Genomic DNA, 13893 nt, shown 5'->3' with positions numbered 1-13893 from the left:
GGAGTATGTATCTAGGTTATACGCAAACACTACACCATTTTATATAGGGGACTTGCACATCCATGGATTTGGGTATTCACGGGAGCTCCTGGAACCAATCCCCCATGGATACCAAGGGATGACTCACACAAGTATCTCTAAAAAAGGACAGAGCCATTATGGTGAAGGGCCATTCATAGTGTATAGGAAATAAGCTTATAATTCTAAAGTTTCAAAATACATATAATTATTAGTCATTATAAAATTTATATATACCTTGTGCCTACTGCTTGGCCAGGAAAATGAACACTTTTAAATACAAGTGCAAAAGCACCTTCCTATAGAGGGAAAAAAAATGCATTAGCATTATATATTATAATCCATTATCAAATGTGAAATGCCTAAAATATACTGGCTTCAGCACAGAAATGTTTTGTTCACACAGCTACTCTTTTGCACTAGTTTATAAATGAGTCTGAATTTTAGGTAGACACTTACTCCTGAGCTTTGATGTATCCAAGATCCACTTTTTAACCAAGCCCACTCTTGAAATAGGCTCAGTAGATAACAGCTCCTAAACAGACCATTTAAAAAGACACCTTTGTACATGCTACCAATACTTCTCAATAGGTATATCATATCTCCCATACTATGCATTAGTAAGGGAAGGGCAGAATCAGAAAAGATCCCAAGCTCCATATCCAAAACCCATTCTCTGGCCCAGTAATTTTATACCACTGTTAACTTCCATTCTTTTTGTCCTTGATATTGGAGACATAAATATACACAATCACAGTTACTAACATGCACACCATACCGCCCCCTCAACCCAAACTCCTCAGGGACAGGGCCTAAGGAAATCAAAAGTGAATAAAGGAGGAACATAAGGTAGGAGAAGGAAGGAACAGAAAAACTGGGTTATGCGAGTAGAAACAAGAAAAGGCTGGGAAGGCACAGTACGCTGCCTTGAGTAAGAGAAGGAACAGCTCTCCATCTTCTCTACCTTCCTGACTCCTTTAGCTGCAGACATCATAAGATGTGGGTGGAGATGGGAGGTAAGGGTTGGACCTTCACAGAGAAGTAAAGGGCTTTTAAATGGGAAAGCCAGAGTTATGAGTGGGATTGGGGCGGGGGTGGAAATCACTATGTATTTGGACCTTTGTGTATCTTTGATATCTTTAATCTTTAATTAGGACAACTGGGATGAGATCAAAAACAATACCACTTTTCTCTCGGGTTGGGAAATAATCTTCTGTAGAGGTGCAGGGCCAAGGAAAAGTCCCCATAAGGAAAAATGAGTTGACTGTACTCACTGAGAGACATGCAGCCATTATCCCAGAATAAAGAGTGTGTATTTCACCGATACCCTTCGCTAAGTTATTGACTAGAAGAACACTTGAAAGAGCAGGAAGCAAGAAAGTGATGAATCCCCAACTGTGTGTACTGTGTACACGTTTGTGTGTGGTGTGTATGGGTTTATGTGTGTGTATGCATAGTTTTTGGACAAACTGCTCTTGCATTATTTTTAGTTCCCATGACACTAAACTACAGTGAAAGAAGTAAAATCATTAAAACAACAGTCTCTCAAAATTATTCAAGTTGAATAGTTATATACATGGGAAATAAAAGCAAAAAATACTTAAGAGATAAGCATAATTCCTACTTATCAAAGTTATTTTTAAGCATTTATTGTGATTAATGTCGGCAATAGTCATCTTTAAAAGTGTGGTTTAATACCAATTGTTGGATGACTCTCTCCACCAAGGTAGTAAAACTTGTATCTTGACTTTCCCGATTGTCATACATGTACTTAACAAGCTTGGCAATTGTCTCTGTGTCTGTTTCAGATTCAAAGTCATAGCCTTTGCTCTCCTGTAATTAGAAAGGAAAAAATTTTGACCCATTCAAGGAAATATTCATAATATCTAAATCTTTTCTACACAATTCTTCCTCAAAAATCTCATTACCCAACTTCTAGTCTCTTTGTGACCACCACACCCTGAATACCCACTCTTTAAACTTAAGGTCACCATCTAATTATGGTGAATCCAAAATAGTGAGGTGATCAAACATTCTTATAATTGTATAAATCTATATATTTCATATATGAATTAAATACATTTTAAAATAATTAAAATATAATGAAATATATAACATTCACAAACCACTAATTCCATTATGAATATAATGATTCCTTCTTTTTTTAAAAATGAATTTATTTATTTATTTATTTTTGGTTGCATTGGGTCTTCGTTGTTGCTGCGCGGGCTTTCTTTAGTTGGGTCGAGTGGGGGCTACCCTTTGTTGCGGTGCACGGGCTTCTCATTGTGGTGGCTTCTCTTGTTGCGGAGCACGGGCTTCTACTTGTGGTGGCTCCTCTTGTTGTGGAGCATGGGCTCTAGGCACATGGGCTTCAGTAGTTGTGGCACACGGGCTCAGTAGTTGTGGCTCGCAGGCTCTAGAGCACAGGCTCAGTAGTTGTGGAGCACGGCCTTAGTTGCTCTGCAGCATGCGGGATCTTCCCGGACCAGGGCTCGAACCCGTGTCCCCTGCATTGGCAGGCGGACTCTTAACCACTGTGCCACCAGGGAAGCCCATGATTCCTTCTTTAATGATGATATTTTACTGTCCAATACAATGGCCATTAGCTATAGGTGGCTATTTAAATTTAAAGTGAAATAAAATTTCAAATTTAGTTCCTCATTCATCCTACCTCAACAGCCACATGTGGACAGTGGCTACCATATTGGGACAGTACATGTACAGAAAGTTTCCATCACTGCAGAATGCTGAACTGGACAGCTCTGAGAAGTCACTCACGAAGTCATCATCATTACCATTACTACATACTACACAGCTATTTAGGGCATGGAGCCTTCATTCAATCTGTCTTGAGTCTTCTAACACCCTAGAATCTTTTAAAAATGACACAGTCTCTCACAATGCAAAGACATCCCCCCAAATTCCAATTTTATTTAAGCTTTTGGGTCATTTATAATCAAGCCAAATAATTATTTTCTTTTCATATAAGAAACAAAAAAGTTCTACTGTCAACAAAAAAAAGTCCAATAAACCACCATATCCTTGTAACTGTCTTAGGAATTATTTGATCACATCGAGATAGGATTTACTGCACATCCCAACAAACAACCTCAATGCTCTCATTAGAAGTATTCTTCAAAGACTGATAGTCTTTTTAGGTCACTTTACTTACCAAAAACTTTTTCAAGTCTTTGTAGTTGGTGATGATTCCATTGTGAATAACAATAAATTCTAAAAGAGATAAAAGTATTGATGACCAAAACATTATAGGTCTAATAAACACTATAAATTGCCATTACTATTAAGAGATTTTTCTCAAGTCAAAAAATTTGTTACATGCTATACTTTCAGCTGTAATCAAGTATTATCCACTTTTCATCATCAGATTACCCTCAGGTAGATCAGCAGCACAGTTCGCATGTAGAAGCACACAGTGCTAAGAGGTGGGTCTAGTGGGTTAATATAATAAACTGGAGTCTAGAGACATCAACTTCAGTTGTGGCTAAACTACCAGTCCAGTGCCACTATGTAAAAGAAGCAGGTTCCTTGGGCCACTTTCCTCATTTGCAAAATGAAAGGGTTGAACTAAATAACTATTATTCTCACTTCTTTGCTCATTCATTCTTATGCATAAAACATTCCTAAGTTTAAAGAGAAAGGCTTCATCCAATTTACACTAAATGGGTTTAAAACCAAAGTTAAAGAATCGAGAAAAAAACGGACAGTTACTCAGTTCTATAGTTTACTTATCTGAGGCCCAGAAAACTCCCAGAATGTCAGATAAACTAAAGTTAAAGAAGCATTTCAAGATCAAACACAGATGACAGCGGGATAATTTTCACCTTTTTTTTTGATTAAATAACTTTCAAAAACTAAGAACGTGCAATCAGGAGTTGACAATATTATTTGTAGCCACTGACCGTGTATGTAAAGTAAAGGCAACTAATGTGGATTTCTTATTTAAAGTTCATGTAAATCAGGAGAGAAATTACCACTAAATTCAATTTTATATCAAATTATCAAAATGTTTTTTAATATAAAGATCTGACATTAAGTGAGCTTGAACTGAACACGTTCGTTACAAACCAAATGTTAAACACTTCACTAGATTTCTAAGAAAAGATACCACAAAATGATACTACAAAAATAAATCTTAAATTTTTAATGCTAGAACACAGAGAATCATAAATAGCTGATATGAAGCCTAAAATTAAAGCCAAATTCTCAAAATATAACATATAGTTTTTCAGAAATCTTTTATAAAGACCGTGTCAGTATTAAAAGTTTGAGTAGTTAACATTCTAATCCAATAATTATGTGAAGCATGAAAAACCTGAAAAAGTAGCTACTGAATTAAACTACAAAATCTTACCTCAAAGGGATATATATACACACATACATACATATAACTCAAAAATTGTTAAATGTTTATATACAGGAAGAGACGGAATAAGGAAGAGGAAATAAGATAGAAGCTAGACTTATTATAGTACGCCTTTTTTATAGGTATGACCTCAGAACTATGCAAATAGTTTAAATAGTTTTAAATAAAAATTATTTTTTAAAGAAAATCAATTCCTAAAACTCAAAATAAAACATATTAACATAATGCTATACCCAGCGAGTAGAACAATTACATACAGAGGGATTATTCCAAGTGACTCCAAAACATAGTAATTTGATTATACATCCCTAGAGAGATATACCCTAAGGACAAAAAAAAATAAACAAAAAACAGTCAACATACTGTTATGGTAGTGTTGACATTATGATTCCATTGTACACGTAGCATCTGATAGATCAAATAAGTATGTTGCTGGTGCTAAGAACTAAGTTTTTAAGTGTGACTGAAAAGAAATACATAAATCAATGAGGTTAAGTAAAAACCTTACAGCCCTGGATTTGAATTGAAAGTGTTAGTGTAAAATTACGTTGTGTTTTCTCTTTAAATTTATACATGCACATACACAGAGGTATATATATTTCCTAGCTCTGCTCACTGAAAAGGCCTAGGTGCAATGAGCACTTCTAAGACCTGGTTTAGTCTTTTTTTTTGGCAGTGCAATATAGAAGTACATGGTGTTACCAGCTTGAGATAACAGAAGTTTTAAAAGATGACCATTTACTATCAAGTAGCCTCATAACAGAAATGTATCTCAAGTTGCCAAGGCTGTAGAAAATATGCAGGATGGGATGGAGATTATTCTTGTGTTTAACAGGGTAAAAGAGTTAATTGCTAGCCCAGCACTATAACTGTACTTATTTGGGAAAAAAACTGTTTTGTTTCAATGATGGTTTCATCTTTCATTTCTTTCAGCTGGGTGGGAAATAAAAGGACACATGCTTTCCTGAGTTTTACATGTTCTTGGTAATACACGTTTTGTTTCCATTAAGCCTGCAGGAGTCCTCCTGGGTATTTCTGAATTGTGTTGTGTACATGTGTGCCTGAGAGCTTGTCTTCTTACAGCATTTAGTTGCTGTTTGCCTTTTTGTTGGATAAAATATTAGCAATGTATTCTTCCCATATTCCCTGCCATCAAACCTATTATGATCCAAAATCCTCATCAAACATCTGGTTTTAGAACTTCAGAGATGGTAGTAAAACAAAAAAAATTCTTGGACAAACCATCCCCTCCGTAAGCATGGGCCTATGCTGAAACCTTCTCTCACAACTCTACATTTCTACTTCAAGTAACTGACCTTTCAACTCTACCCATTTAGAGGAACAAACCATGGAAAGGAGGTACATATGTTTGCCCTCTTCCTATAGGCCTCATCTTCAAATTTTAGTTCTGTCACACAAGAAAATCTCACTCTGTCCCCTGTGTCCTTTTCTAATCTTGACAAAGAGGAAAGTTCCTTCTAGAGCTATCCATGCTCCTCAGATCTGCTGTGTGCGCTGTGCGGACTCCCAGTGAAGTGGAGGGTGAGAGCAGGCAGTAGACTCTAAGGCACTTTCCTCCACGTAGAATGGCAGGTTGTCCCTCCCCGCACTCTCCCAAGAAGATGACCTGATGCATCCTGGCTCCGTGTTCACACAGCTTGTCACTGCAGCAGAAGACACATCTACGCCTTCGTTATTCAAACGTGGGTGGCTCTCTAGCATGACTAAATAACACGGGAACAATCCATCTCTAAATAAATACTACTGTGCTGTTTCTTCTAGAGGTGCCTCTGCTGATGTATTTCTAAGCCATATCAGTCTTTCCAGTTTCAGTGGTGGAATGTGGCACCCTAGTTACTGTTGGGGGTTACTTTAAGCATAAAGTAAACCCTTCTCCAACAGTTTCAAAATACTTGCGACTTCAGACATCAGTTCAGAGAGCTTACACTTTGTCGGCCTTCACCTGCTCCTTAATTCTCGACACTACGAGGTGGAGTTATCAATGAGATCACAGACGCTACTGCTGGAAAAGTTTGTAAGACAAAAAATCATCACATGCTTCTTGACTGTCATAACTGAGCAATGTTTTCTGAGTCTGAGATGTAGGCTTTGGAGGAGTAATGGTAACAAGTTATCTGAGTACCCAAGAGTCTGAAAGACCTCTCTGGAAGTACAAATATATAACAAAGAGAGAAGACAGTTATCAGGGAGGATGCTTACTTACACAGTGTAACTTGGATCTGATTGCTCTCCTGGCACAAAGGAGCGAGTACTTTCAACAGGACATCTACATACTAAGAGGTGGTATGGCAATTAATTTCAGGGCAAAACTGAATCAAGCATTCTATCTTTTGGAAAAAAACTTCGGTTTTTTTCATGGAAACTAGATACTCTTCTCTAGTTTATTGAATTTTAAAAATGGAAGATTCTGCATTTTTAAAAGGCCTTTTTACATGAAGTAGAATTGCTAACTGACAGATCTAGAAATCAATCTGAATCGGACAAACTATGGATTCAACATGCAGATGAGATTTCCTCCTACGGTTACCTTGATGCAGATTTGATACCCACCCTCAAAAGAATCCTATAAAAAAAATAGCTTCAAAACCCCTTTTTAATCACAAGAGTGCAGCAAAACCAGAAGTAAACAACTGCCTGTTAACCTGTTATTTCAAATATCGACTGAAAAGCCAAGAGGCATTTATTTGTGCAGCTTTTTACAACACTGTTAAGTTGAAATATCAAATCTGCACGGCACCGTCCCTTCACAGAAGGCAAGAAGCTGCCAGCGCATCACGTGGGAGGCCGTCCTTGGTGCTGTCGGCCATGAAAGTGGGCCTCCTTCAGGATCTGGCTGAGGTGCAAGCCAGGGCCTCGGCACAAATGCAGACTGCCTGGCACGGGCTGGGGGTGCTGGCGCTGGGCCTGGCGACGAGGTGGTTTAAGCCACTTTCTGGCCCCCCGGCCCTGGCTATTGCCGCTGCTGCCACTGCTGCTGCTCCCACCACGATCACTGAGTGAAGACTCTGTGTCCCGGGATCGTGAAAGACAGGCTTTCTACTACTCCTTTTGGTCTGGCGGGGGGAGATGGTGGTCTTATTCATCGCCACCCTTCTTTTCCTGGGGCGGAGGCGCTGGCTCACAGCAGCTGATGGAGGGGAGCAACGAGGCACCGCAAGAGGAGGGAGCAGAGGGCGCTGTGTTTCGGTGGTCGCCACGCCCACCCCCTCAGGCCTTGGCTCCGTGGTACCCACCGCTACTTCCAGCATCTGCTCCGGGCCCCCCATGTCGCAGCCACCACGGCACCCAGGTTTATAGTCTTTAATTATCGTTTCCACTGAAAGGAACTAGGACTCCTTAGAGAAATGGCTGATTCCAGGTTTGGGGCAGGATTAGATAAACCTGCAACATCTTGAACTACCAGAAAATAACAAAGACTACTGAGCCTACTTGGGTCACATCAAAAGGACTCAGGAGTCAACCTGAATAAGCTCCCAATGACTAAAGATGGGAAGTTTTGTGCATCAATATAGATAATTACTTCAGTGTTTTGAAACAAATGAAATATTTTAAATCCATGAATTTATAATAATACAGTAAGTATAAAAAGGAACTCTGTTCACCTTAGAACATTAGAACCGCTTCATTTGAAAAATGGTAAATAAAGGGGGAAAAAAATCAAACATTTATCTTGCCTTTCCTATACAATCTGTACATCAGGGTAATCAAGTGGTTAATATGGAGGAGTTTCTCTTAATAGAAGTATTTTAGATAATAAATGATGAAGGAAAGATCGTATTAGACTATCACCATTTTATAACCCCTAAAGAAATAATTAATATTGGCAATGATTATCAATGACCTAACACAAAAAGGAAAACATCCAAACATCACAGGTACAAACAAATACCATACCAACTTATAACACATAGAAGGGACAGAGAGTCATGTGAAATGACACCACAGGATGCACGCCATTAGCAAGATCTAGACCGTAGGAAACTCTACAGGACAAACAATAGAGAAAACTGCAAGGAAGAAAGGAGAGAAAAGGAAAAATCTCTTCGGAGACTTAGGAGATAAATCAATCTACTAAGTCCTTACCTTTTAGAGATACACACTTACATAATCACTAATTCAATGCTATGCTATCTAGGTATCTGTGATATATCTATCTATATGATATCTATTGGCTTCCAAAATAATCTGGGTGGGGTACAGAAAAATATAACTGATTATGTATTGATAAATGTTAAAGCTGGGTGATGGATAGATCAGGTTCTGTATGCTCTCTACATCTGAATATGCTTGAAATTTTCCATATTAAAATAATGAAAACAGAGTTTTCATTCTTCTATTATTGGCCCTCTACAAACACTCCAGAGCATGTACAGTCTGTCCATACCATTATTTTTATCAGAGCGCTGGGGATGGCTATTGACAGGATTGGGTTCGCCATGCGTTGCCCAACGGGTATGAGCTATTCCAAGGTGTACATCAAATTCTATATCCAAATCCATATCTTGCTGTTCTGAAAAAGATAAAACAAAAAACTTCAACATTAAATCATGCTGTAGAGATAATGCTATAAGCTAAAGTTAAATGTAATTATCACAGTTCTGCTCACCTGGAATATATAATTATTGAAACTGAAGATCAGGCATATTCAAAACAGTAATTAAAAGACCTACAGGAGTTAATGCTGCTGAAATATTTAGGGCAAATGGTTCCAATAGCAACCAAAAAAATGTATACAAAGAGACAAAGCATATGTGACGAAATGCTAACAACTGGTAAAACTAGATGAAGTATATGGATGATGAATGTACTATTCTTTCAACTTTTCTGGAGGCTTGAAAATGTTCAAACTTATGGTCAAAAAGAGGTAAGGTGATTTTTAAAAATCTGTATTTAATCCTTTCCTTGAAAAACATCAGTATCATTTTAATTAGACATGTAAAAAAAATTCATTTTCTCGGGCTTGCCTGGTGGCGCAGTGGTTGAGAGTCCGCCTGCCGATGCGAGGGACATGGGTTCGTGCCCCGGTCCGGGAAGATCCCACATGCTGCAGAGCAGCTGGGCCCGTGAGCCGTGGCCGCTGGGCCTGCGCATCCGGAGCCTGTGCTCCGCGGAGGGAGAGGCCTTAACAATGAGAGGCCCGCGTACAGAAAAAAAAAATTCATTTTCTCAATGCCACACAACATTATGACTGCAATTTCTTTGGTCCCCAGTGAATGTAACCATATCTCACACCATAAACTGCAATTATGAAGAGCTTGCATAATCAAAAAATAGTCCTTGAAAACAAAGCAGCACTATGAAAGTACGAGGTTATGGGCTGATGCTCCTCTGTCTTGCAAAGCAGCTATTCTAATTCCTTCTCCTTATGAACTCTCTCTTCTTGCTTCCTCCAGGGAAAAGAAAAAAAAAAAAAAAAAAAAAAAAAGACAGTTCTAGTATAGCATCTACCAGTAACGTCTCCTTCTAATTTTCTAAATAGAAATTTCATTTGGCTAAGAAACCAGATAACAAACCTTATCAGAATTAGGTCTAAATTAAGAGCAAAATGCTCAGAAGTGTGAACAGGAAAGTCCACGCATATTAGTACATAGTCTTTGTAGATTTTATCCTGGTTTAAACAGAGGTCATCCTAAAATACAAATCTGATAAAGAAACAATGCTTAAAATCCTTAAATAGACTTCCAGTTGCTTAAAATGTGGTTTGCATCCCTAGCTACCCGTATGAATCATCCTAAACCTGGTCACATGGATTTAAAAAAAGATTCTCAAATTCTAACACACAACCAGAGAACCATTTTCTCACAAGATAAAGCCCCAACACCTTTTCATGGTATACAAAGGCCCTTCACCATCTGGCCCCCACCTACCTTTCCATCCTTCTCTCCCAACCCTCTCCAATCACTCCTCGAAGCTTTCAATGCACCTTTTACAAATAACAACAGCTAACGTTTATGGAGAACTTACTCTGTGCAAGGTACTACAGACATCTTCCCACTCTATCCCTATCACTGTGGCCTAAGCCTCCACCATCTCTACATGGACTACGAAACAGAATCCTAACTGGTCGCCCTGTGTCCAGTCTTCCTCTGTACAATCTAACCAAAGTGATCCTCTCAAAACAGAAGTTAGATCACGTCAGTCCCCTATGCAAAATGTTCCAGTGGCTTCCCACGACACACAAAGTAAAATCCATCATTCTGAAGACCCTCCATGACCTAGCCGTCAGCCTCCTCTCTAGCCTCATCTCCTGCCACTCTCTCCCTCACTTACTGAGCTCTAGCCCCACTGACTTCCAGCTATAAGCAGGCCAAACCCACACTGAATCTATGCACTTGGTGTTCCCTCTGCCTAGAATTCCCATCTTCAGACAATCACGTGATCTCTGCTCAAATGTCATCTCTACCACACTTCTTCTTCATGGCACTAATCACTACCTAACGTTATTTATTGTTTGTCATCTGGCCCTCTCACTAGACAGTAAGCTCCATCTGGACAGGGAGTTTGCTTATCTTTTCTTTGTCCTAAGGGCTTGGAACAATGGCTGGTATATAATAGGTACTCAATAAATATTCATTTTGTTATTGAATCCTCACAATACAATTAGATACTGTTGGGTACAACTGTCCCCATTTTATAGATAAAGAAACTGAGGCTTCACGAGGTCACAGAACCTGCCCTAGGTCACAACTAATAGGAAACAGAGACAGGATTTGAACCCAAGAGTGCTTGACTCCAGAACCTAAGACTAAAACCACAATGTATACTCTGCCATACTATTATAACATTTATGACATGTTGTCTACCTGGCTTCTGCCAGAATTTAAGATCTACAAAGGTAGCAGCTTGTCTTATTATCTTTGAATTGTAAGCACTAAGCTATATAGGACAGATACTCAAACTTTTGTTGGGTAGTTCAATCAATGGATAAAATCATCAATGTATTCTTTTCTGGCTTAACTGTGTTCTGAAAAATTAAGGCAACCTGATAAATGACCTCCAGAAAAGTAAGGATTTCCATTTATTACTACTTAACAGGCAATGCAAGCAGTGAAAACATTTGACTAGTTTTTTGGGTTAACTATAATTAAAAGCAGTATGTGCCCCCACTTGCTGGCAAGAGCAAGTACATTGGAGAAAGCAACAAGAGTCTATAAAATGAACTCATTTCAAATTCACGGTAATTACCATACCTATTTCACTGTTGCCAAAGGAACATTATCTAATGACTAATAAGAAAAAGATCATTGCTATGACAATACGCATATTCCCCACAAGAAATATTGCAAGTTTTATAAATTAATCAGGGCTCTAAGCCTGACTCTTCCTATCCAGTGTTACTCCATTCTAAAGCCCCTTGTTGAACCTTAAGTCTAGATAACGCTACACTCAGTTTTCTCTCCCCTGCCCACCACAAGCTGCCAAGCAACACTGAAGAAAGTCACAAAATTCTGCAAATTGAGTCCATTTCAAGTTCATGGGTAATTATCAAATCTATTTAACTGTTGCCATTTAAGGAACATGTATCCATGTTCCCTATTCACTAAACTGAGAACCCATTCAATTCCCCAACAGCTCATGACATTTTTTATACTCTTTTTAAGCCTCAATCCTACCTATATCATCCTTCAATCTACCTTACTCAGGTTTCCCCTTCACTTCATAACTCTGTTTAAATTAGCTTTTTTTTTCCCTTTAACTCCTATAAAGGCTAACTCCCCACCTGTGCCTTGACCTTTCTGAGCTGTAATGCCTCAATAATTTCCTTTCTTGCATCTTCTGTCTTCCCCCCACCCTTATTACTCCCAAGGTTCCTTGCCCTCTGTGTACCTATTCTCAGATGTCATCTTTCTTTTTTTTTTTAATAGTTCAAACATATTTAATTTGCTGGTAATGATGAAACACTCAAATACCTACACCCAGATAACAAATGTTAACATATAATCATTTGTGCTTTACATCTTTAAGACATAAATTATTTAAAAAATCTTTACTTGTTGTCATGCCCTAGAATAGCAGTCCTCTTCTGCCTTTCCTCTGCCCCCAAACTTCACTGCTTTTACTGTGGACACCATCTAATGTCAGTACCTGCTCCTCTGAGCTTCAATTTTCTCATCTGCAAAATGAGGATGATAATTTCACCTATTTCATGGGTTATGACAAGGACTATATAGAAGGCACCTAGTAGAGTGCCTGGGACACAGAAAGCAATCAATAAATGTTAGCAAGTATTATCAAAGTCAGGAGCTACCATAAAGCAATCTAATGGTCTTCTCTGAGATGTCTTCCTTCCCTTTGTCTTAAGAGGTTAAACACTAAAACTTGCTGGGAATAATAAAATAAACATCACAAACATCAAAATAACCACACTCTGACTTAACGAATGCTAACGTCTAACCATTTATGCTTTAGATCTTTTTTAAACCCTGAAATGTGGGCTTCCCTGGTGGCACAGTGGTTGAGAATCCACCTGCCGATGAAGGGGACACAGGTTCGAGCCCTGGTCCGGGAAGATCCCACATGCCGTGGAGCAATTGAGCCTGTGCGCCACAAATACTGAGCCTGTGCTCTAGAGCCCACGAGCCACAACTGCTGAAGCCCACGTGCTGCAACTACTGAAGCCCACGTGCCTAGAGCCCGAGCTCCGCAACAGAAGAAGCCGCTGCAGTGGGAGGCCCGCGCACCACAGCGAAGGGTAGCCCCCGCTCCTCGCAACTAGAGAAAGCCCACGCACAGCAACAAAGACCCAACACAGCCAAAAATAAATAAACCCTAAAATGTAAAAAAATGCAGTTGGTGCCTCCTTTATACCCTGCTCCATCCCCTTCCTCCCCAGAAGATTCACAAGAGCTTTCCCACCTATGCTTTCAAATTTCTATTATGCTACTATATTCATAAATTATAGTGTTCTCTTTTTTAAAATGGTACAATACTTTGCATATCCTTCTCTAGGTTGCTTTTTTCACTCAACATTCAGTTCTCAGAAATTATGCATGTCCCCACACGCAGAACCAGATCCAGTACACGTCTTTCAAAAGCTACACATGGTCATTCACTATCCCATACAATTTATTCCAGGTTGCTTCTAAACTTTGCTGCAATGCATCTTATTGTCATGTCTCCTTGTCATAGTGTCTCTTTCGAGTACCTGCCCAAGAGTGGAAGTGCTTGGCCACAAGGTAAAGGCATCTCCCATTTAGACACTGCCAGATTGCTCTTTCAAGTAATTCATCAGTTACAAACTCACCAGCACTGTCTCCAAGTGACCCATTCCAGGAAAGGGGTCACTTTCCTGCAGGAGGAGGCATGTTTCAATATGGTGACATTCAAAGATGGTGATTCTGGTCACAATCTGCCTTTCTAGCCTGGCACTCATCTACCAACAAAGTAGATTAAAAGGACTACCTACCATTCCATCAAACTTGCTTTCCCTATTCTTATCTTTTTCCAAGCTAATCTACTCAGAAGGT

General features: G+C 39.1%; 1 protein-coding gene across 1 annotated transcript in view; it reads right to left on the bottom strand.

Annotated features, from left to right (window-relative positions):
- The window catches only part of GFPT1 (glutamine--fructose-6-phosphate transaminase 1), a 48498-nt gene that overhangs the window by 30424 nt on the left and 4181 nt on the right, over positions 1-13893 (bottom strand). Inside the window, exons 3-6 of the mRNA XM_024738193.1 lie at positions 8811-8936; positions 3194-3252; positions 1717-1851; positions 256-317 (exon numbers count right to left, since the gene is read on the bottom strand). Coding sequence (XP_024593961.1) covers positions 256-317; positions 1717-1851; positions 3194-3252; positions 8811-8925 — 371 coding nt within the window. The 5' untranslated portion in view covers positions 8926-8936. The remainder of the gene's footprint in view (positions 1-255; positions 318-1716; positions 1852-3193; positions 3253-8810; positions 8937-13893) is intronic.

This window comes from Neophocaena asiaeorientalis, unplaced genomic scaffold (assembly GCF_003031525.2).
Source record: "Neophocaena asiaeorientalis asiaeorientalis breed wild unplaced genomic scaffold, Neophocaena_asiaeorientalis_V1.1 scaffold756, whole genome shotgun sequence".
Lineage (NCBI taxonomy): Eukaryota > Metazoa > Chordata > Mammalia > Artiodactyla > Phocoenidae > Neophocaena > Neophocaena asiaeorientalis.
Note: the sequence above shows the minus strand (reverse complement) of the source record. Positions and strands in the feature narration are given on the sequence as shown.